Below are 24,393 nucleotides of genomic sequence, written 5' to 3'. Positions count from 1 at the left end.
AATAAAAGGTAAGTAACAATTCTGCCAGAATTATATAATTTATAAGATTCCTCTGAGACAATAAATTAATTTAAATGAGAACAATTTAAATAAAATACTATAAAGCACTAAATAAATGTTATCGTATCAGCACATCACATGAAAGTTCAGAATACCAAGGGTAAAAAAAAAAAACAACTCAAAAAAGGAAAAGATACCAACAAAGGATTAGCAATCAGAAGTATACTGGGGGGGGTACCTGTGTGCCTCAGTCGTTAAGCATCTGCCTTTGGCTCAGGTCATGGTCCCAGGGTCCTGGGATTGAGCCCCACATTGGGCTCCCTGCTCAGCGGGGAGTCTGCTTCTCCCTCTCTGCCTCTCTGCCCCTGCTCATACACCCTCTCTCTTTTTTTCTATCTCTCTTTCTCAAATAAATAAAATCTTTGAAAAAAAAAAGTATATTGGACCACTCAAAAGAATCACTTAAGGCCAGAAGACAGTTGTGTCATGTTTTCAAAATCCTGACAGAAAATAATTTACAACTTGGAATATTGTTTCCAGCAAAATCAGTAATTCTGGAGTAAAGGTAAAATAAACATACTTTTGTAAAAGTCTCAGAAAATTTACTCCCATACACCCTGTTTCAGGAAGTTACTGAAGGCTGTCAGTAAAATGAGTAAAACAAGAAAGAACAATATACAGGAAATAAAGACTCCATAGCAAAAGAAATGCAAAGAGAATTTCCAGGATCATGGTAAACAGGCTCCAAGATGGCAACTGTACAGTAAGCCTAGCGAGCCTCAGAAACTCCCTTGGCCACACTTCCAATTTAGTTGCAAGGGGAACTAAGGAAGCTGCAAGACAGGAAATGATTATCTGATGTATTTTGCTGTATTGCAAGAAGCTTTAGAGAATTTTAGCAGTAACACACAGAGAAGTAGGGAAACTAAATAATGTAACCATTTCAGGAAAACAAAAAGCTATATAAATATAAATCAAATGCAGGAATAAAATCATAGTAATCTTCATGGCTCCACTGCAAAACTAGTTACATAAGAATCACAAACATCTAAAAAAATTAACACTGATTTAATGAAAAACTGGAATATACATATGGAAGAGATGACAAGAATACGTATTTTTTTCTGAATTTATGCAAGTACATGTATTTTTAGGAAGGAAGATGTAAGAGTTAAATCTTCATCTAATATAACAATAAATGGATATTTAAAACTGAACAAGAATCAAGAAATAGCACTAATATGTTGTTTAGAAAACAAGGAATAAAATACCAAAAGAAGGAGCAAAAAGAGTTACCAGTGATTGGCACTGAAAATTAGACATCAAAGTAGGGAAAGGCTGGTAGGAATAAGATGAAGGACCTCTGTTTTTAATTTTAAGCCTACAGTACTTACACGAACTTTTAAGTATATTCATACAATTCTTTTTATCTTTTTTTATTATGTTATGTTAATGACCATACACTACATCATTAGTTTTTGATTCATACAATTCTTTTTAACAAAAAATACAAATATGTAAATAACAAAAACAGGTAGGAAAATGAAAGAAAAGACCACTTCAAGACCCCGATTTCTACTTTCTCTATCTCTGAAATAATCCAAGCAGAGGCAAGATAGATAAATACAAGTTAGGGATGCTCTGGATGAGATTCCTGTACTAGGTAAGAGGTCCAGTTGATAACCTCAAAATGGTTTCATACAAATTTTGGATTATATAATCACTTCTTTATTCCATGTGCTTGTAAGTACTTAAATATATTATTTATAGAAGAATAATTTTATAATACCTTATTTCTTTTAAAAGCAATATATATTTTCTTTAGCCTAACTTGCAGAAATTTTACTCACACTAAGTGCCAATTACATGCAGTGTTTTGTACTCTGTACCCTCACAAGAGAAGGCAGGTATAATTATGACCTCACAGTTTATTAATAAGAAAACTGAGTGGTCAATATATTAAGTAACTTGTCCTAAGTCACCAAGTAGTGCATAGTGGAGTCAGAAATCACAGCCCTAATTCTATGACTCTAAATCCCACTCTCATACCACTGTCCAGTTCCTTATTTCTCAACTCAATGAATAAGTGTTTATTGTGTGCTGCCTATGTGCTAACATACTATTCTAGATGCTGGAAATAAAGTGATAATGGAAACAGACAAGTCCCTTCCCTTTACATTAATTACATTATAATGAAAAAGACAAAAAAAACCCGATCATATAACTACATGATGTGATGCTAGATAAGAATAAATACAAAGAAGGGTGAAGAATTGGAGAGAAGCCGTGGATCTTTTTACCTAGGGTGATGAGAGGGAGCCTCTCAAGGCAGTGACCTTTTATCACAGATATGTCTGAATAAGGAACCAAACCACATGAAAATATAGGGGAAAACATATCAGGGAAAGAGAAGAACAAATGGAAAAGCCTTAGGGAGAATGACATTTTGTTTGTTCAAGGATGAGTAAAAAGGCCACTGAGGCTAAAGTGAAATGAGCAAAGCAGAGCAGGATATGAAGTTAGAGACAGGCAGGGGCCAGATCATATAGAGTCTTAAAGACTGTTATTTAAAAAAAAGCATTTTTTCTGCTTATGATGGAAGCCACCGAAGGATTTTAGATGGAGGAATGAATGATCTGATTGAGAACATTTAAATATCTCTCTGGTGATAATGCTGAGAATTGATTTAGGCAGAGTTAAAGGAAGATGATCAAATTAGAAAGGTACAGAAAAATCTGAGATCAGAAGCTGTCCAATATGCTAACCTCTAGCCCCATGCAGCAACTGAGCATTTGAAATGTGGCTCATCTGAAACTGAGATGTGTTTTAAACATAAAATACACACCTGATTTTGAAGACGTTTTGTAGTAAAGAAAAAAGTAAAATAGCTCAACACTTTTTTACATTTATTACATGTTGAAATGATAATATTTTAGGTATATTAGGTTAAATAACATAATTAAAATTAATTTCACTGGTTTCTTTTTATTTTTTTAATGTGGGAACTATAAAATTTTTAATTCCAAATGTAGTTCCCATTATATTTCTATTTGACAGTGCTGGTCTCAATAGTGACTTGCCTAGAGTTTTAAAAGGAGTAAGGGGCGCCTGGGTGGCTCAGTCGGTTAAGCACCTGACTTGGGCTCAGGTCATGATCTCAGGGTCCTGGGATGGAGCCCGGCCTGAAGCCCCTAGTCAAGCCCTGTATCAAGCCCCGCATGGAGCCCCATGTGGGGCTCTGTGCTCAGTGGGGAGTCTGCTTCTTGTCCTCTCCCTCTCCTTCTCCCCCACTGGTGTGTGTGTGCGCGTGCTTGCTCTCTCTCTCTCTCTCTCTCTCAAATAAATAAATAAAATCTTTGGAGAAGGTAAGAACTATGGGATTTGGGATACATTTTGAAAGCAGAGCCTATAAAACTTGTTTGAGGAGTAAATGTGAGGAGTAAGAAAAGGAGAGAAATCACTTTGATTCCAAAAATTTTGGCCTCAGAAACTGCATAACTTGGTGGTGAAATATGCTACGATGGGGAAGTCTGGGCTGGAATCTTACATCTGAGCTGCCCTGCTGGCTATCCCAATGTCAAGTCACAGGCTAGGCACTCACAAGTGAAGGGCCTTCATTCATAAGGAGTATAAGTAAACGAACCCTTAGAGTTATGGAGTGGAGCCTGGAAAGCCTATTCAACAACCTCCTGTCAAGTATTCTGAGTAGTGGATCAGTAAACACCGTTGATTAGTTGCTGGACCACACTGCAGCCACATAAGTCTGGTTCCTATGGAACGCTAGACTCTGCTAATAAGAACATCTAAGGAAATATAGTAACAGGGAGTTCAAATGTTTTAATCTCACAGCCCATACTTCCAGTGCTAGTTCCACCACAGTGAGGGATACTTGACCTCTCCATCGCTTTACTCACTTTTAAAATGAAGGTAATACCTACCTCAAGCTGTGAGGATTAAATAAGATAATGTATGTAAGGTAATTAACATCTGACCTTTGACTTGGCGCATAGTATAAGTTTAATACATTACAGCTCTTAGTAAAATCATAGAGTAAGAAATGGAATAATTAATAAAGCTACAAAGGATTTTTGGAGAGTTTCATTCTAGTTCTACTTTCATAATAGAATATATAGTATCTAATTTCAGAAATCTCTAAAATTAAAATGTGTTACCTGTAAGTAGTGTTTGGAACATAGACATCCCTGGCAGGAAACTCCAAAATTTCTCTGGTAGGTCTAACCCTACTGTCTGGGTAAAGCTTCACTTGAAGTAGCTCTGGAGTTAGGCAATAATGGGGATTTTCAGGTGCAGGAGAAATGTCTATCTTCAGCTGAGCTGCATATAAAAACATATTATAAAAACAATGTAAACATAATAAAAACTTCATGTAAAAATGTTCCTGGAAGGATTTAGATCACATTTTTGCAAGAAGTTATAAATTACTGATACAGACATAATTACATGTAAAATAATAAATGCCTACCAAATGAATGAATGAGGAGAAAGAAAGAAAGAAAGAAAGAAAGAAAGAAAGAAAGAAAGAAAAAGAAAAGAAAGAAGCAAAAGAAAGAAAAAACAAAAACAGAGGCATTTAGCATACAACGAGCCAACATTCTGAAAGATGAGTGATTTAATTTGAACTTTTTTACTCTGGAATGGTTTGCTCTGATTATATGAATCTGTTTCTGAATATTTACCATTCTATGTACATTTTCTTTCCTCTAAAAAATAATTTTAAGCCACGATATTATTCATCATTCTCATTTCAGTACTCAAATTATCAAAAGTACTGAATCTTGCATACAAACTGTTAAGACCATGAGAAGAGAATAATAAAATGAAGAAGACTGAAAGGCATTGGGCAAAGAAAGACAGATGGGTTAGATAAGTGAAAAAAGGAATGCATAATTACCAACAATAGGACATATTAGTGATGATAAGAGTTGTAATAATGTCTACTCAAAATTTTAAAATACCTGTAATAGGTCTTAGTCGCCGTAAAACAGAAGATGGCCTTCTCATATCAGCAAGAAATTTGTACAGATCTTCATCACTTAGGCGGTCTCCTTCCTGAGAAAAAAGTATTCAATAAAACAAATATAGTAGATTGAAAATAAATGTATATTGCCTGTTAATATTCATACCCTCTTCTGTCGGTTTAGTCAGAATGAAAAGATTAAATTAATATAATTATGATTAAAAATAAATATGCTGATTTATTTCCTTTTTTATGCTTTCAAATTTTATTAAGCGTTATGATACTATTATCTATACTTTAATTTTATATATTTACTTATAGCCCATTATTTATGTCTATAAGGTATTACAGGACACTTTAAAATACAGAAAATCTATACAATTTCGAGGTGGATGAAAAGGAAAAAAGAAAAAGAAAAATACAGACATATAAAAAAAAAAGAAAAATACAGACATATAAGAAACATATATACATGACAGTCTTAAAAAGTTTTTACACTTGAGTATTTGTCTTTTCAATTTTATATCACCAAATTTCTCAAATGCAAAATATACAGCATTAACTAAATTTGAAAAAAAAAAAATAAGTAGCAACAAAAAATACACCTTTTTTTTCTGATTGCAAATACTTTTTTTTAAAAATTTTTTCAGTTGAGTATAGCTGACACACAATGTGACATTAGTTTCAGGTGCGCAACATAGTGATTCAAGGAATTTATACATTATGCTATGCTCAGCACAAGTGTAGCTACCATCTATCACCATACAACACCATTACAATATCATTGACCATATTCCTTATGCTGTGGCTTCTATTCCCGTGACTTCATTCATTCCATAACTGGAAGCCTGTATCTCCCACTCCCCTTCATCCATTTTGCCCATCCCCCCACCCTTAACCCTTTCTGGTAACCATCAATGTGTTCTCTGTATTTATGGGTCTGGTTCTGCTTTTTGTTTGTTTATACATTTGTTTACAGAATCTACTCATAATTATCTTGACACTAAGACCAGAAAGAAAATTGTGAAACAATCTCAATCAATGGGAAAAGAGACAAGCAAACAAACAACAAACCAAACTACACCTAATACAAAATTTTCAATTTAATATTTTTTCTTACAATTAAAATAGTAAGAATTTTACTCCCTTATTCAAGAGTCAATCTTTAGATTTCATTAATCCAAACCTGCACTTGATATCTTATTGTTTTTAATGCACTTTATATATTTCTTATTTTATGTATTAATGAACATATTTAACATTACTTTATTACTGTGAGCTCACCTTGAGCCATATCCCATTTGTTCACTATTACATTCTATACAGAGTAAAGAATTGATCTTCTTTCATCCCACTATTCAGAAAAGTGATTTTTAATTTCCAAGTGATTCAAGATTTTTATTAATACTTTAATTAACAGTTTTGAGTTTTATTAAGTTATGATTAGAGAATTTCATTTTATGAAGATTTTTTCCTGTGGCCTAATTATTGTAAATGTTCTATCAGTTGCTAAAACAGTATACTCTCTCTTCTTTCGAGTCAGACCTTTAAATGGTCCTTATTTATAGTACATTCAGATTATCTCTACTTAATTATTTCTGTCCACTTAACCTGTTAAATTGATTCTATTATTGGCCTCAACTCTTTACTCCCTGTGCACCTTTTGTTGGGTGAGGCATAATTCCCACCCCTTGGCTTGGCCATGTGACTTGTCTTGGCCAATAAGCAAATGTGATGCAGAGACCTGACAAACATTTGCACAAATGAGCTTGGCCACCCGTTGAACTTCTGCCATTAGTATGAGAACATGACCAAGCCAACCTGCTAGAGGATAAGAATAGAAGTAGAGAGACATGGAAGACACCTGAGTCACTTCAGTCTTCCCAAGAGAAGTCAGTCTAGATCAAATGATCTAAGTCAACCTCCAAACGTGAATGAGCCTAGCTGACCATCCCCCACTTCCACTTTGCATATTCACCACTGTGTACTCCAACTTATATACCTGTCAACAAATAAAACAAATGTTCTTGAAACTAATGGGTGGGTTTAATTTTGTTTTTATATCTCCATGTACTTTTAATAATTTTGACTTGACAATTTCAAACCTGTACATAAGCACTCCTGATTACTGTATCAAATTCATGGTTAGTAATTGCTCATCAACTTTAAAAAAGAACTGCTTTCTGTTTCTCATTTTGTACCTTGAATTCTACTGTATTAAAATTGTAATCTCTGCTTTTTTACTTACTTTTCATTTGCCTGATGCATAGTACACTAGCTGTTTAAAAATACTTTTAAAAATTATACATGCTAATCATTAAAAAAAATTGATTGTACAAAGTAGAAATGCTTTCCATTAAAATAAACAAATAAATGCTTTCTATTGCTGATGTTTCCAATAATCTTTCATTTGAAGTTTTCACAATCACTTTGTGCTAGTTTCCAGCTACCAGTCTCCAACACAGTATCCAGTACATGGTGAATGCTCAAAAAATATTTGCTGGATAAATAGGTAGGTGGGTGGGTTGATACTCAGTACATGCTGAACAGTCAGAAACTATTTGTTGGATCAATAGGTAGGTGGGTGGATGGATGACTTGTTGATTTAAGGTTACAAAACCAGTTCAATAATAAAGTAGGTTGAAGAAATGAAAAAAGAAATGGTGAAATACTGCAGAAGTGATACAGCGGTTGAAGAAGTAGAAAGAGAGAAAAATGTCATAGCTGCAAGGCTGTGTCACTATATCACATAAATCTACTGCCTGGTTTCTGTAGCTTTATTTAGCCGATCACTTCATCCAAGTAACACGGTGGCCTTTCCTTTCTTGTTCTATTGTCCATAATAAAAAGACCCTTACCACTTCAGATACTTCTCAGCTGCTTTACTCTCCAATGGAATCTCTCAGAGCAGCTGTCTATAAATGTATTGCAATAAAATTGTGAAAGGGCCTTCAGAGGTAGATTGCTAGCTTTCACTTCATGGCACATCCTTTCCTAAACCTTGCCTCTTTCAAGTTATAAGATGTCAGTAGGCCAAGATTTCCTCCTCTTATTTAGAATAAGACCTCAAAAGAAGGAATTCTTGGACAATACTTAGCACTTGCCCTTCATCTGTTCCAAAATATATGCATGGTACCAATTCATTTTGTATCAAAATCCAGTATGGACATGCATACGTGCATGTACTCATACAAAAATTAGGGGGAAAAAAGCTCACCAAAGCAATTTTTAACCTCACTATGTGCGATGCACTATTATTTTTCTATTCTACTGTGTTTGTTTTTAAGCTGAGTATTATCTATTATATTTCCATTACTGTTAATGGATCATGACCAGCATTTAAAAACTCCTGATTTGATTCATGATTTGAAGTACAGAGAACATATTTGCAAAGAATAAAATATCTTTGATCAAGAACTTCTTGGACCTATAAATGCAACTATAAAAATGTTAACTACCTTTCAGCACAAAAATGCACTATAAAGGCCTGAGAGTCCTATTCCATACACCATGGATGTGGTAAATTCAACCAAAAAAAACTTGGGTGGGGAAGAGAGACAACCACACAATCACTGACTAAGAAAATTCATAAACCATAAATGTTTAAAAATTACAATTAAGAAATAGGATATAAATGTGGAGGATTGATTTTGATGTATTAGTATAGCATTTAAATAAATATAATTATACAAGAGGTACAATATTATTTTATTCTTATACTTTCTATCCTTAAAAGTTTTTTTAAATTTCTCAAAATCACAATCACTGCATGTATATGTACAATTACAAATTTTCTGAAACCAAAAAAATTCTATGTATAAATAGCCCCCTAGAATAACTACATGACAGAACAATACCTGCTTAAAAAAATTCGTCACTGTGAGAGTAGCAGGTCGAAAGCTGGTCAAGTTACAAGCATCATCTCCACTTGTTGTCCTTTCGAGGGATCGTCTGCCAACAATACTAGAATTCCTCCTCTCTGACCAAGACCCTTTTCGTTCTACCAAGGGGGGAAAAACAGGATGATATTCATTTTCATAATATTTAAAACTTGTTTCCAAGCAGTTTTCCAACCACAGGGAAAAAAACCATTAAAGTTGAAAATTATTCAGCATATTGATTGTAGTAAGAATTTCACTTCTGGAGGGGCGCCTGGACGGCACAGTCAGGTAAGCATCCGACTCTTGGTTTTTGGCTCAGGTCATGATCTCAGACTTGTGAGACTGAGCCCCGTGTCAGGCTCTGCGCTCAGCGCAGAGTCTGTTTAAGACTGTCTCTCCCTCTCCCCCACGCTCACTCTCTCTCTCAAATAAATAAATAAATCTTAAAAAAAAAAAAACCCAGAACAATTTCACTTCTGGAGAGATCAGTAAGGAAGCACTATACCTAAATCATCCAATTCTCTTTTTAAAATTTCTCTAGTGTAAAAAGAAGTCTCTACTACACTAAAATTATGCATAAAACCAAAGATGAGCGATGAAGAGCAGCTACAGGGGAACTATGCATTTGCTAGGAAATATTCACACAATGAAAATTTTAGTAACCATATAATATCCCTGACTTGAATTTGAATTCAAAACAGAATTTTAATTCAAAGCCCTTGCAAGATAACCCTATTAGCATTTGAATTTGAAACAGAATTTTAATTCCAAGACCTTGCAAGATAACCCTATTATTCAAAACCAACTGAAGATCTATGTTGCAGATCAACGAAGAAAGAGAAGACTTAAAACTATAAACAAACTAGACCTAACAGATAGCTATACTACATATCATCAAGCAAAAGTAGAATACATGCTCTTTTCAAGTGCACAAAGGACATTCTCCAAGGCAGACTGACTCATAAGACAAAAAATACAATAAATTCAAAAGGACTGAAATTACATAAAATATGTTCTCCAACATCAGTGAAATCAAACTATAAATCAGTAACAGAAGAATATTTGGGAAATTCATAAACATGTGGAAGTTAAACAGCAAACTCTCAAATAACCAGTGGGTCAAAAAGGAAACAGCAAGGGAAATTAGGAAATTTAGTTAAAATGTATGAAAATGAAAACACAATATCCTAAGACATATGGGATACAGTGCTCAGAGGAAAATTTATGTCTATAAATGCCTATCTTAAAAAAAGAAGAAGAAAGCTCTCAAATCAGTAACTTAACCTTACATTTTAAGAAACTAGAAAAAGAGAAAACTAAAACCAAAGGAAGCGTGAGAAAGGACTAAAAAATGACAACAGCTGAATGGCAATAAATGAAAGAGAAACTAGAAACACATCAATGAAACCAAAAACTGGATCTTCAAAAAGAAAATTTTAAAAACATTAGCTAAATAGGTAATTAAAAAAATAGGAAAGGCTGAAATTACTAAAATCAGGAATGAATGAGGAGACATCACTACAGCTCTTAGAAAAAGGATTATATTACAATTTTATGAAAAACTGTAAGTCAACAATTAGATAATTTACACAAAATGAACCAATTTCTAGAAAGAAACAGTACTGAAACTGATTTAAGATGAAAAAAGAAAATATAAAAAGATCTAAAATAAGTGAAAAGATCTACTTAGTTAAATAAAACTTAAGAGCCAAGATGGCTTCACTAGTGAATTCTTCCAATTTTTCAAAAACCAAATATCAATCCTTCACAAAACCCTCCAAAAAACAAAGCAATAATTCACAATTCATTCTGTGAGGCTGGTGTTACTTTGATATCAAAACCAGACAGATATGTCAAAAGAAAGAAAAACTGAAGACCAATATCCCTTATGAATATAGAAGAAAAATTTTAAACAAAATACTGAGAAACATATTCTAACATCTACAAAAAACTTATGTACCATGACCAAGTGGGATTTCTCCCAGAAATGTAAGATTAGTTTAACATCCAAAATGTAATCAATTAATGCAATACACCCAGTAAAAGAATATAAAACAAAAACCATACAAGTCAACTCAAAGGCAGAAAAAGCATTTGACAAAATCCAACATCCTTTCATGATAAACACACTCAAAAAGTTAGGCACAGAAGGGAATGTCATCAATCTACTAAATTATGTCTATAAAAAACCTACAGCAAACATCATACTTGATGATAAAAGACTAAATGCACCCCCGCCCCCCAGGCCAAGAACAAGAAGAGGATATCCACTCTTCCCACTTTAATATTACAGAGGAGGTTCTAGTTATGAGATCATTAGAAAAGAAAAAAGAAATAAAAGACATCTAGATTGAAAAGGAAACAGTAAACTTTTTGTTATTTGCAGATGACATGATCTTGTATAGAGAAAATCCTTAAGAATCCAGAAAAGAAAAAAATAACACTATAATTAATAAACATTTTCAAAATGGTTTCATAGTACAAGATCAATATTCAAGTCAGTATTCTATACACAAGAAATGAACATTCTAAAAATGAAATTAGGAAAACAATTCCAGGGGACCCTGGGTGGCTCAGTCGTTAAGCGTCTGCCTTCGGCTCAGGTCATGGTCCCAGGGTCCTGGGATCAAGCCCCGCATCGGGCTCCCTTCTCTGCAGGAAGCCTGCTTCTCCCTCTCCCACTCCCCCTGCTTGTGCTCCCTCTCTGTGTGTCTCTCTCTGTCAAATAAATAAATAAAAATCTTAAAAAAAAAAAAAGAAAATTCCATTTAAAATAGCATAAAAAACAGTAAAATATTTGGGTATACATTTAATAGAAGGAGGACAAGATTTGTACATTGAAAACTGTAAAATGTTGGGAAAATGTTAAGATCTAAATAAATGGAAAAACATTTCATGGATTGGAAGACTTAATATTGTTAAGAGGACAATACTCCCCAAATTGATTTACAGACTCAATGTAATGCCCATCAAAATTCCAGCTGCCTTTGTGCAGAAACTGACAGCTGATTCTAAACTTCATATGAAACTACAAGGGTCCAAAATAGGTACACCCACACAAAATCTTTAAAGAAGATAATAAAGTTGGAGGACCACTCTCCCCACTTTCAAAATTATTGCAAAGCTAAAATAATCAAGACAGAATAGTATTACCATAACCTTAGAAATATAAATCAGTGGAAAAGAATTGAGAGTACAGAATTAAACCCATATATCTATCATGAACTGATTTTCAACAAGAATGGCAAGACCATTTGCTGGAGAAAGAACAGTCTTAGTAAATGGGTGTTGGGACAACTCAGTATCTACGTAAAAAGAATAATGTTGGATCTCTACCTCTCACCATGTACAAAAAGTAACTTGAAATGGATTATACCCAAATGTAAGAGCTACACCTACAAAACTCTTAGACAAAACACAACACCAAAACAAATTATGTAATATATGGTGATTAAAATAACAATTAAAAATTTAAAAAATAAAAAATAAAAAAAAAACACACAGGTAGATCTTCCTGATCGTGGCTTAGGTAATGCTTTCTTAGATATAACTCCAAAAGCACAAGCAACAAAAGAACAGAAAAATGGAACTTTGTCAAAAAATATCTGTGCTGCAGACAATACCATCAAAAAAGTAAACAAACAAACCACCAACCCACAGACTGGGAGAAAATATTTGCAAGTCCTTAGATAAAAGATTTGTATCCAGAATACATAAAGAACTCTTACAATTTGATGACAATAATATAAAAAAGCCCCATAAAAAATGAGCATCCAGGGATGCCTGGGTGGCTCAGTCATTAAGCGTCTGCCTTCGACTCAGGTCATGATCCCAGGGTCCTGGGATCGAGCCCCACATCGGGCTCCCTGTTCCACAGGAAGCCTGCTTCTCCCTCTCCCACTCCCTCTGCTTGTGTTCCCTCTCTTACTGTGTCTCTCTCTCTCTCTCTGTCAAATAAATAAATAAATAAATCTTTAAAAAAAAAAAAAAAAGATCATCCACTAGGTAACAAGACAAAACAGGTATTTTAAAAATGGGCGAAGTTAGATATGACTACCTCTTTCTCCAAAGAAAATATACAAATAGTCAGTGTAAAAAATAATACTCAAGATCATTAACTATCAAGGAAAGGCAAATCTAAACCACAATGACAAACCTCTTTACGTGCACTAGAATGGCTGTAATCAAAGGGCCAGATAATAAAAGTGTTGTCAAAGATATGGAGAAATTGGAGCCTTCACACACTATTAATAGAATTTTTAATGGTGCAGCAACATGGAAAACAGCTTGGCAGTTCATCAAAAAGTGAAATACAGAATTGTCCTATGATCCAACAATTTCTAGTATATAAAGAAATGAAAACATATATGTCCAAACAAAAGCTGGTACATGAACCTTAACTGCAGCATTATTCATATTAAACAAAAAGTATAAATAACCCAAATGTGCATCAACTGATGAATGGATTAATAAAATGTGGCATATCCACATGATGTACTAGTTGGCAATAAAAAGAAATTAAATACTAAAAAAAGAAAGAAATTAAATACTGATACATGCTACAACATGAACTTTTAAAACATTATGCTATGTGAAAGAAACTAGTCACACAAAGACTACATATTGTATAATTGTACTGATATGAAATGTCCAGCATAGGCAAATCCATACAGACTAAGGAGTTATGAAGTTATTTAGGGTTGGGTTTCCGGTTTGGGAGAGAATGGAATGACTGCTAATGAGTGTTCCAAAATTAGATTGTGGTGATGGTTGCATAACCTTGTGAATATATCAAAAAAACAATGAATTATACACTTTAAATGGGTGAATTGTATAGTATATAAATTACATCTCAATAAAGCTGTGGGGGGGAAAAAAGCAAAAACAGAAAACCCTTTATGCCTCAGAACACTGCAAAGTCTACAAATAAAACAAGCCTATACAGAAAAAAGAAAAAACTTAAACATTTAGAAATATTTTATATAAAACACTCTTACCGCCAGTGCTTATTTCCACCTCTGTAGAATCTCTTTCCAAACTCCCCGCACTGCTTACAATATTCATTAAATGGATTGCAGTCCAAGCAAAAGGCATGCGATATTTCCCAAGTCTTTGACAAAACTGATCGGCTTGACTTTTCAGCTTCTCCAATTTTTCCTTATTCTGCAAAACAAAACTTTATACATTATATAATTATGCTCAAAAGAAATGAATTAAAGACTACTTCATAATACTTAAAAAGACAGAGTAAGAATTCTCAATTCTCAACAAAGATGGAAAAATAGGGGCGCCTGGGTGGCTCAGTTGGTTAAGCGACTGCCTTTGGCTCAGGTCATGATCCTGGAGTCCCGGGATCGAGTCCCGCATCGGGCTCCCTGCTCAGTAAGGAGTCTGCTTCTCCCTCTGACCCTCCCCCGTCTCGTGCTCTCTCATTCTCTCTCTCTCAAATAAATAAAATCTTAAAAAAAAAAAAAAAAGAGTCTGCCTTCAGCTTTTGATGCCAGGGTCCTGGGATCAAGCCCCAGGCAGGCTCCCTGCTCAGCGGGAGCCTGCTTCTCTCTCTCCCCTCTGCCCCTGCTCAAGTGCTCTCTCCCGCTCACTCTCTCTCTCAAATAAATAAATAAAATCTTTTTAAAAAAGGATGGAAAAATAATCTATACCTTTCAGAGATCAACTAACACATTTATCTTAACCAATGAATAATTTCAACCCATTCTATAAATGTATGTGTAGAGTAAGTCTTTCAAATTTCTCTTTGTGATTTTCTCACCTTGGTAGGAAAGAAAGGACAGCAAGTGCCAAACACGTTTATGTATTACAAGTACTATTTTATGAAAAGAAACATAACCATATTCTAGTCCGTAACTGCTAACTATAAAATATTCAAGGTTATGACTTACTAAATTTTATTATACTGAAAAAGATGGAAGCAGTTGAGCCCTTTGGAACTAATCCTTAATTTATGGCAAGAAAAGGAGTAAGGTAAGGTGGGAGTGTGGGCCATAAACAGGATAATAACATATAAGCCCAGAATTGTAATAAAAGAAGTAAAGAAAAAATTATTACAAAGGGACTAAATCCAGAAATAGACTGATGGTCCAAACAGTATGTGCCTATCGGGAAGATATCCTGAAGCTGGCCCAACTTTCAGGCTGTCCTTGACAGAAACACTAAGGTGGCCTGTGATAGCCAACCAATGGTCCAAGAGTAAAAACCTACACCAAATCTCCTACATACTCTTTCCATATAGGATGTATTCTCTAATGATTGTCCTACCTTGAGACTCAGGTCTGGGAAAAGAGGGAAGGATAACTAAATGGTAGCACTGTTTATTGCTATCTATTATACTTCCAAAATAGAATCTTGCTTTAAGAGACTAGATATCCAGTGTACTTGATTCAATCAGCTTATATACATATGTAATAGGTTGCTATTATAACTATGAGCTCCATAAAACAGCAAATTTAATTTAAAAAATGACAACCTGGGGAAAGCCAGAATACATTAACCCTGATTTCAACCAGCTAGCCAGGGATAAGAGAACATTATCGTGTACCCAGGTCAACCTCAATTAGCAGAAGTCTCAGTTCTTGTTATAAATTTCACAAAGACAGAAAGCAAAACATATTCTAGATTTTGGTAACTTGTCCAGTATTCCTCAAGCATACTCTCCTGGCTATTTCAACTATTAAATCATGTGGTCAAAGATCTAAGATCAAATGTTATTCTTTTTTTTATTATTTAAGAGATTTTATTTATTTATTGGAGAGAGACAGAGAACATGAGCAGAGAAAGGAAGAGGCAGGCTCCCCATTGAGCAAGGATCCCAATGTGGGACTCCATCCCAGGATTCCAGCATTATGACCTGAGCAGAAGGAAGATGCTTAAATGACTGAGCCACTCAGGTGTTCTTCATCTGTTATTTTTGTAGCTAACTCAGGGTATCTGAAATTTGGTACCACCTTTATATAAATTACTCTTGCTTTATAAATTGATCCAAATTCTACAACATAGTGGTCTGATGGCAAAACAAAGATTGCATTTTCTATTTTTACCATATTCCTTAATTATCTGCAACTAGACAGAGCTCCAGAATACTCTTGTTTTGCTATGAAAAATTTTATTATCAGTATCACTATTTTATAAAAATATCACTATTTTTGAAAATTTTAATTATTTAGGAATTAAACTATATTAACTTAGTTCTCTCCAAGAAAAAAAAAATGTAAAGAGTCCATTAGTTTGGGGATGAGGGAGATTTTAAAGACGAAAACCTCACAGGGGCACCTGGGTGGCGCAGTCGGTTAAGTGTCTGACTCTGGATTTCAGCTCAGGTCATGACCTCAGGGTTGTGAGACTGAGCCCCACACTGGGCTCCGTAGTAAGCATTATGGAAAAAATAAGGAAGAAAAAGAGAAAAGCCTGCTTAAGATTCTCTCACTCCATCTGCTCCTAGCCAACCCCCTCTAAGGAAAAAAAAAAAAAAAAAGAATAACAGCATATGACACAAGCTAGATAACAAAGGAAATAAAGAAGAAACTAATAAAGTGGGTAGGCCAACAGAAAATAATGAATTAGTAGTGAAATTCCTTAATATGCTTTGTATTGTATTCTCCCAAATAATAACTTGGGAAATCTAAGGATGTTTAGAGTTGGACTCAGAGATTTGGGGGAAATGGGGAGGGACTATATGGCTATAAAGATGGGGAAAATGAGATGCATGATATTCTACCTTTGTGGCATCTGCTTCTTTGAAAATCATGTATGGTTCTGCACACTCTCCGATGTCACCTTGCTGTAGGACTTTTTCTAGCTGTCAAAGAAAAAAAAGTAAAGACTAGTTAATCTCCCCCACAAAAAAAGAAAGAAAGAAAGAAAGAAAAAAAGCAATCAGCCTGGAATGCAAGGATGGTTCAATATAAGAAAATCAATCAACATAATGCACTACACTAATGGAATGACAGGAAAAAAAACCACATGATCATCTCAACTGATAAAGAAAAATAATTGGGCAAAATTCAACACCCTTTCACACTAGGAACACTCAACGAACTAGCAATACAAGAAAGCTCTCTCAACATAATAAAGGCCATATATGGAAACACCACAGCTAAAATCATATTCAATGGTGAAAGACTGAAAGTTTTTCCTCTTACATCAGGAGCAAGATAAGGATGCTCACTTTTGCCAATTCAATTCAACAAAGTACTGGAAGTCTGAGCCAGAAAATAAGGAAGAAAAAGAGAAAAAAAATGAGTCCAAATTTGAAAGGAAAAAGTTAAATTGTCCCTGTTTACAGATATGATCTTTTGTTCAGAAAACCTGAATATTACACACACGCACAAACACACAAACACACATAAATGGTTGAACTAATAAATTCAGCAAAGTTGCAGGATACAAAATCAACATGCAAAAATCATTTGTATCTCTATACACTAATAATGAACAATTCAAGAAGGAAATTAACAATTTCATTTACAATAATATCAAAAAGAAAAAAAATACAAGTATCCCCACTTTCAGAAAGTTTGCATTATGCCACTTTATTTTATATAAGACCTACATTAATACTTGCTTTCGCTAACTGAAAGAAATCTGAAGAGTTTCACTTTTATAAAAAAAAGGCAAAAAGTAAAAAGAACATTCAACATTTCCTTTGTAGTTCCCAGAATACAGGCAGCACACACCCTGAGGAGCAAGAGTGGCACCGCCACGCTCCTTCCCCAGACAGGACACTCAGCATCTCAGCATCAAGCTGCCATAGCTTTTAACTATGTCTATGAGCATCTGTGCTTTATGTCCATTTATTTTGTGCATTTGTTGGCGAGATATATCCAAAGGGGGGCACTGGGTGGCTCAGTTGTTAAGCATCTGCCTTCGGCTCAGGTCATGATCCCAGGGTCCTGGGATCGAGCCCCGCATCTGGCTCCCTGCTCTGCGGGAGGCCTGCTTCTCCCTCTCCCACTCCCCCTGCTTGTGTTCCCTTTCTCTCTGTGTCTCTGTCAAATAAATAAAATCTTAAAAAAAAAAAAAGATACACCCAAAGGTATCAGGAAAGCCTAAGAGAGGTTATTTTTTAAGTAAAAGCAGGATGAATAAGCCGTTTTAATCCTGTAAAGGAGTATGACATGACAACATACATAAAAGAATAAATTAATACTGCACATAACAATGTGGAGGACTCTCCCAGACATTAAATTGAGTAAAAGAAGCCAGACACAAAAGCCCGCCTATTGTAGGATTCCTTTTCATATGAACTTCAAGAAGAGAACCCAGCAATGGTGACAGAAGTTAGAATACTAGTTATCCGGTGGAAGGGCAGGGGTAGTCACTACAAAGAGAAACACAAGAACCCTCCAGGGTAATGAGGTAATGCTATTAAACAGGACACACAATGCTATTAAACAGGACACAAAAATGAGCAAGGAATTAATAATCCTGGCTGAGCCAGAATTCCAGTACCTCAGACTGTGACAGAGTGCACCAATTCTTCACCCTTCCTTTACCCCACTCATTGCCACCTGACATTGGAATTCCTCTGAATAAAGAGGCCAAGGATATATCCCAACTCCTTGATTTTTGTGTTCTGTCACATGACTTGTCTTGGACAACAGAATATTAGCTGGTATGATGTGACCAAAGGCTTGAAAGGTGCCTGTGCAGGTGGGTCTACTCTTTGACACTTCTGCAATCACCACGAGACTATGCCAGGCTAGATTGCAAAAAAAGAGACAGACAGAGAAGTACAGCTCCAGCTGAATCCACTGACCTGCAACCAACCAAGAGACAGTTGCAGGAACACAACCCCCTAAGAGAGAGTACAACCGATATCGAATGACCACCAGACAACTCAGATGCATGACCTAAGTAAGTGCTTGTGGTTGCACGCCACTGGGATTTTCTCTTTTTGTACTTGTATAGCAATAGCTCACCAAGACATAGATCAATGGAATTTTTCCTCTCAAGAAACAAAAACATCCCACTGGATTTAAGATTAAGATTCAAGAAAACCTCCTAAATTAAAATTTCCTTTAAAATTTTAACAACATTTTAACTTATTCATTTTTTTGAAATTACAAGAAAGCCTTTAGCTATGTATATACATATATTTGTGTACATATGTATTTTACACAAATGAGGTCATACAATAGAGTTTTGTACCAGACTTATTTGTCACTAAATATTATATCACACACACATTTCTGTGTCACTAAAAATTCTTTCAAATTGTGGTTTTATTTGTCGGAGTATCCCATCATATGAACGTACCATGATTTATATCCCTATTTACTTATATTGAACATTTACAGTAGTTCTTATCCTTAATCCCATCTAAGCTGTTCCCTCCATGACAACTAAATCTTGTCACTAAATAATCTCACTTTCAAGCAGTCAATATTCCAAGCATCAGCTGTATCTTTCCATCTCATTTCCTGAAATATGTTCTATTTTATGAAAACATACCATATTCTCATGTAAAGGAATTTGTATATACTATATTTATCAATTGTATTAATACCTAGAACTTTACTCTTTGAGTTTCTAGAGACCACTGCTGCGAAATCGTTGCTTCTAGGATTGACTGTTCATTGTAGCTAAGACCTATTTTAACCTGAATTCATAGCAATGTGTCCACAAATTAGGACATTATTCCTGTGGGTAAACAGGATTCATTTCATGACAATCCACTTTATAACCTTATTGTAAAATTCATTACCTTTTGTAAGTTTATATAAATAAAGATAAAATGATTAAGGAATATATTTTAGGCTTCTCTCAAGTCAAGGTCAAGTTATGGCAAATTATTCTTCAAGTTATCCTAAGCTAAGGAGCTTAATAAGATTCAGATTTTACAATTTGTAATCATTATTCTTTGCTTTTGTTTTTGTCTGTTTTGTTTCAAGTTTTTATTTATCCTCCAGTTAGTTAATATATAGGGTAATACTAGTTTCAGAAGTAGAATTTAGAGGTTCATCACCAACATACAACACCCAGTGCTCATCACAACTGCCTCCTTAATACCCATCACCCATTTAACCCCTCCCCCTGCCTACCATCATTCCAGCAACCCTCAGTTTGTTCATTATAGTTAAAGGTCTGTTTGACAGAGACAAACCATGAGAGACTATGGACTCTGAGAAACAATCCGAGGGTTTCAGAGGGGAAGGGGGGGTTGGAGGATGGGGTAGCCAGGTGACGGGTATTAAAGAGGGCACGTGTGGTGATGAGCACTGGGTGTTATATGCAAATAATGAATTATGGAACACTACATCAAAAACTAACGATGTACTGTATGGTGACTAACAGAACACTAAAAAAAAAACCTCTGTTTGATGGTTTGCTTCTCTCTTTTTTATCCCCCCTATGTTTCTAATTCTTATTCTTAACTGGCTAACATTCAAATCATAATGCTCCATGACCTCGATGATTTAGATACTGATATTTATATAATATAGGAACTGAGTGATAAAATCATAGGAAGGCTCCTATGACAGTTAATTTTATATGCCAACTTGGCTAGGCTATGATACCCAGTTATTTGATCAAATCAATCTACATGTTATTGTGAAGATTTTTTTTTTAGAGATTATTAGCATTTAAATCAGTACAGTAAAGCAGACTACCTTCTCCACAATGTGGGTGGACCTCATCCAATTACGAGAAGGCCTTAAAAACAAACACTGAGGTTTCCCAAAAAATAATTCTCAACACTGCCTGAATCTCCAGTCTGCTGCCCTGCAGAATTCAGACTCAAGACTACAATATCAACCCTTACCTGAACGCCAGCCTGCCACCTTGCCCTACACATTTCAAATTTGCCAGCCTTCACAATTATATGAGCCAATTCTTTAAAAGCAATCAATCTGTGTGTGTGTGTCAGTGTGTGTGTGTGTCTCCATCCTACTGATCTGTTTCTCCGGAGAATCCTTACTAACAGAGCTCCCACTCAAAAAAAACCTTGGGAAGCACCTATAATATACATCCAATACTGTGTTAAGAAATATTAAGATGAAGGGCGCCTGGGTGGCTCAGTCGTTAAGCGTCTGCCTTCGGCTCAGGTCATGATCCCAGAGTCCTGGGATCGAGCCCCGCATCGGGCTCCCTGCTTGGCGGCAAGCCTGCTTCTCCCTCCCCCACTCCCCCTGCTTGGGTTCCCCACGCCCCTCTCTCTCTCTGTATCAAATAAATAAATAAAATCTTTTTAAAAAAAAGAAATATTAAGATGAAAAAATAAAAAAGATAAAATCTTTGCCCCTGAAAAGCTTGTGATATTAATAGAGACAATATACAGACACTACACAAATAAATATATTTAACATTATTCTCACCTTTATTACAAGAAAAACATCTTGTGAAGGATAAGTGATAGAAAAAATAGCTGATCTTGCCAAGGTGGTAATGGCAGCAGGTGGTACATGGGGACGTAATAATCCTTTCATCTGCTCAGAATTAAGGTCAAAATAAAAGTTTTCTGAAATCTAAAAAAACATTAATATATTAAATTTAAAATCTGTGCATTTTGCAAAAATCAAGCATATTCAGTCTTAAAATATTATAGATATTAGAACACTATACTAACATACAGTTTATGATACATTTCAAAGACCAACCTTTACATATCTAAATCACACTAAAAAGAAATACATAAAATATTTGGGAAATATACAAGAAACATTCTAAAGAACTATATCCCTAACTTCTTTGATTAGAAATGTAACCTGTAATAAAGTACACAAAAAAATTATTATAATGAATTATCTCAGATTGAGTCTTTAAAAAATTATATGATATTTTAGCAGTTTGATTTAGCAAATACAAGCTGCTGGAGCAGAGTTCCACTGCAGAAATCTATCATATATTGACAGCAAAAGTCACTGAAAGTACTTAGTTTCTACTACACATTAATTAGGCTTAGAATGTAAATTAAGAAATGTTGTATGAGGGGTGCCTAGGCGCTCAGTCGTTAAGCATCTGCCTTCGGCTCGGGTCATGATCCCAGGGTCCTGGGATCGAGCCATGGAAGGCCTCCCTGTTCAGCGGGGAGCTTGCTTCTCCCTCTCCTTCTGCCCCTCCCCCCTGCTCACTCACTTCCCCACTCTCTCTCAAATAAATAAATCAAATCTTAAAAAAAAAAATGCTGTATGAAATAGCCCTCTGAAAAACTTCTAAGAGTAATAAAGATATGGTAAAACTAAAGCAGTATTTAAGACAAAATATTTCAAGCACATATACATGATCTTTTAGCTAGTGTGAATTTTAAAATTGCATCAACAAAATTTCCTAATGATTTTAATCCTTTACATCATTTGCCTGAAATGCTTTTCTTATATTAACTTTTTCTTAAACTAAAAGAAAGCTGCTTGCTTCGGCTACTTGCTTCTGGAACCCTTTTCATTAAATAAAAACTAGGTATCAGCTAAACTACTTTATAGTAAGAAAATATTTAACAAGTCTCAATGAATTAAATTTCTATCTTCTTTTTAAAAGATAAATGTTTGGGATGCCTCGGTGGCTCAGTTGGTTAAGCCTCTGCCTTTAGCTCAGGTCATGATCCCAGGGTCCTGGGATCAAGCCCTGCATTGGGCTCCCTGCTTCTCCTTTTCCCTGCTCCCCTGCTTGTGCTCTCTCTCAAATAAATAAATAAAATCTTTTATAAATAAAAGATAAAATAAAAAAACAAAAGATACATGTTTAACAATTCTAAAAAATACTATCACTTATTTTCTTATAAAACAAATTAAAGGGATGCCTGGGTGGCTCAGTCGTTAAGCATCTGCCTTCAGCTCAGGTCATGATCCCAGGGTCCTGGGATTAAGCCCCGCGTCGGGCTCCCTGCTCAGCGGGGAGTGTGCTTCTCCCTCTCCCACTCTCCCTGCTTATACTCCCTCTCTCACTGTGTCTCTCTCTGTCAAATAAATAAATAAAATCTTAAAAAAAAAAAAATTAAAAAGTTTCTGAAACCAAGGACTGTGACAAAAGATGTTCAAACAATATACTCTTACCTTTTTCTTTTCCTTGACATCATATAAAGCCAAACTTGCAAAAATGGGTTCAATTTCAATTTCAAACCTTTAAGAAGGAAAAAAAAAGGAGTTTAACCTTTCTACATCTATGCTATCCCTTCTTTCTGAAACAGTTTTCCATGTATATCTTTCAGTCTAAATCAACCATTACCTCCTCTACATAATCCCGTATATTCAATGTAAAAAAAAAACTGAGAAAACACGTAAAAAATTTCAGAGGAAAATGGGAGCATACAAAATTCCACCACATGGAGAGAACCAAAATTAAGTTTCAGGGCCTATCCATCTAGACTTTTGTCTATGTATAAATGCATTCTGTGAATGGATTTTTTTAAAACACTACATTTAGTAGTCTGCTTTTTCAACTTATTATTTTATGGATATATTTCCCTGTCATAAATATTAATCTAACCATGATTTTTAATGTTGGCATAGTAATTTTCATTATATGAATATGCCAAAATGTATTTTAGAACTGTATGCTTAAATCGAGATGTCTAATTTCACTTCCCAGAACAATGATTTACATACAGGAAACATTTAGTAAATATCTGCTGAATGAAATGATACGTAACATTAGGTTAACCAAAACTCTAGAGCAGTGGTTCTCAACAAAGGACAATTTTCCCTCAAGGGGACATTTGGCAATGTCTGGAGACATTTTATTATTTTTTTATTTTTTAAAGATTTTATTTATTTATTTGGCAGAAAGAGACACAGCGAGAGAGGGAACACAAGCAGGGGGAGTGAGAGAGGGAGAAGCAGGCTTCCCGCGGAGCAGGAAGCCCAATGCGGGGCTCGATCCCAGGACCCTGAGACCGTGACCTGAGCCAAAGGCAGATGCTTAACGACTGAGCCACCCAGGTGCCCCTGTCTGGAGACATTTGAAATTATCATTACTGCAGGAGTATTACTGGTATTTAGTGAGTAGAGGCTAGGGCTGTGGCTAAACATTCTGCCTTGTAGTGGAGAGCCCCTGACAAAAAAGAATTATCCAGACAAAAAACTCAATAGTGCCAAGGTTATAAAAACCCTGTTCTACACTGCTCATTTTTTTTTATCGTAAGAGTATTATCAAAGTCCTTGCAGGAGATAACATACTCGCATTGGGTTAAGAGTTTAATGAACGGTGGGTGATTCATAAAGATTGGACAAGATTTAGGAAGAACAACTACAGAGAGTACAATTCTCTGGGGACAACAACAGCAGGGAGTCATTACCAAACCTTGACCTAAAGGAGACCTTGGAAGTGGTAAACCAAAATTTAGAAAGAAAAGATATATAAGGGCCTTTCACAGAAACAGTGGCCTTGGGAGAAAGAGGCAACCAATCAACATGACCTCACAGGGAATGAGTAAAGGAAATAAATACCCCTGATTTCACACTCTTCTACCCTCTGACTTCCTGCTGATGCCTCTTTTAGCAGGACTCAACCCAGAAACCAAAAGAATAGGGATTTTGGTGATACGGTCTACACAGCTCAACCTCTACAAAGCCTACTCTGCAA

The 24,393-nt window shown here is 35.2% G+C and overlaps 1 protein-coding gene across 9 annotated transcripts in view; it reads right to left on the bottom strand.

Annotated features, from left to right (window-relative positions):
* Positions 1-24,393, bottom strand: part of DOCK7 (dedicator of cytokinesis 7) — a 219,826-nt gene that overhangs the window by 140,626 nt on the left and 54,807 nt on the right. For all 9 annotated transcript variants that reach the window (XM_073896632.1, XM_073896628.1, XM_073896629.1 and 6 more), the window contains exons 8-14: positions 22,866-22,932; positions 21,192-21,341; positions 16,592-16,672; positions 13,857-14,022; positions 8,836-8,978; positions 4,977-5,070; positions 4,173-4,335 (exon numbers count right to left, since the gene is read on the bottom strand). In XM_073896632.1, the coding sequence (XP_073752733.1) occupies positions 4,173-4,335; positions 4,977-5,070; positions 8,836-8,978; positions 13,857-14,022; positions 16,592-16,672; positions 21,192-21,341; positions 22,866-22,932 (864 nt within the window). The remainder of the gene's footprint in view (positions 1-4,172; positions 4,336-4,976; positions 5,071-8,835; positions 8,979-13,856; positions 14,023-16,591; positions 16,673-21,191; positions 21,342-22,865; positions 22,933-24,393) is intronic.

This window comes from Callorhinus ursinus, unplaced genomic scaffold, assembly GCF_003265705.2.
Source record: "Callorhinus ursinus isolate GAN/ISIS: 27379988/994484 unplaced genomic scaffold, GSC_fseal_2.0 scaffold9, whole genome shotgun sequence".
Taxonomy (NCBI): domain Eukaryota; kingdom Metazoa; phylum Chordata; class Mammalia; order Carnivora; family Otariidae; genus Callorhinus; species Callorhinus ursinus.
The sequence above is the reverse complement of the archived record's forward strand: the minus strand, read 5'-3'. Positions and strand labels throughout refer to the sequence as shown.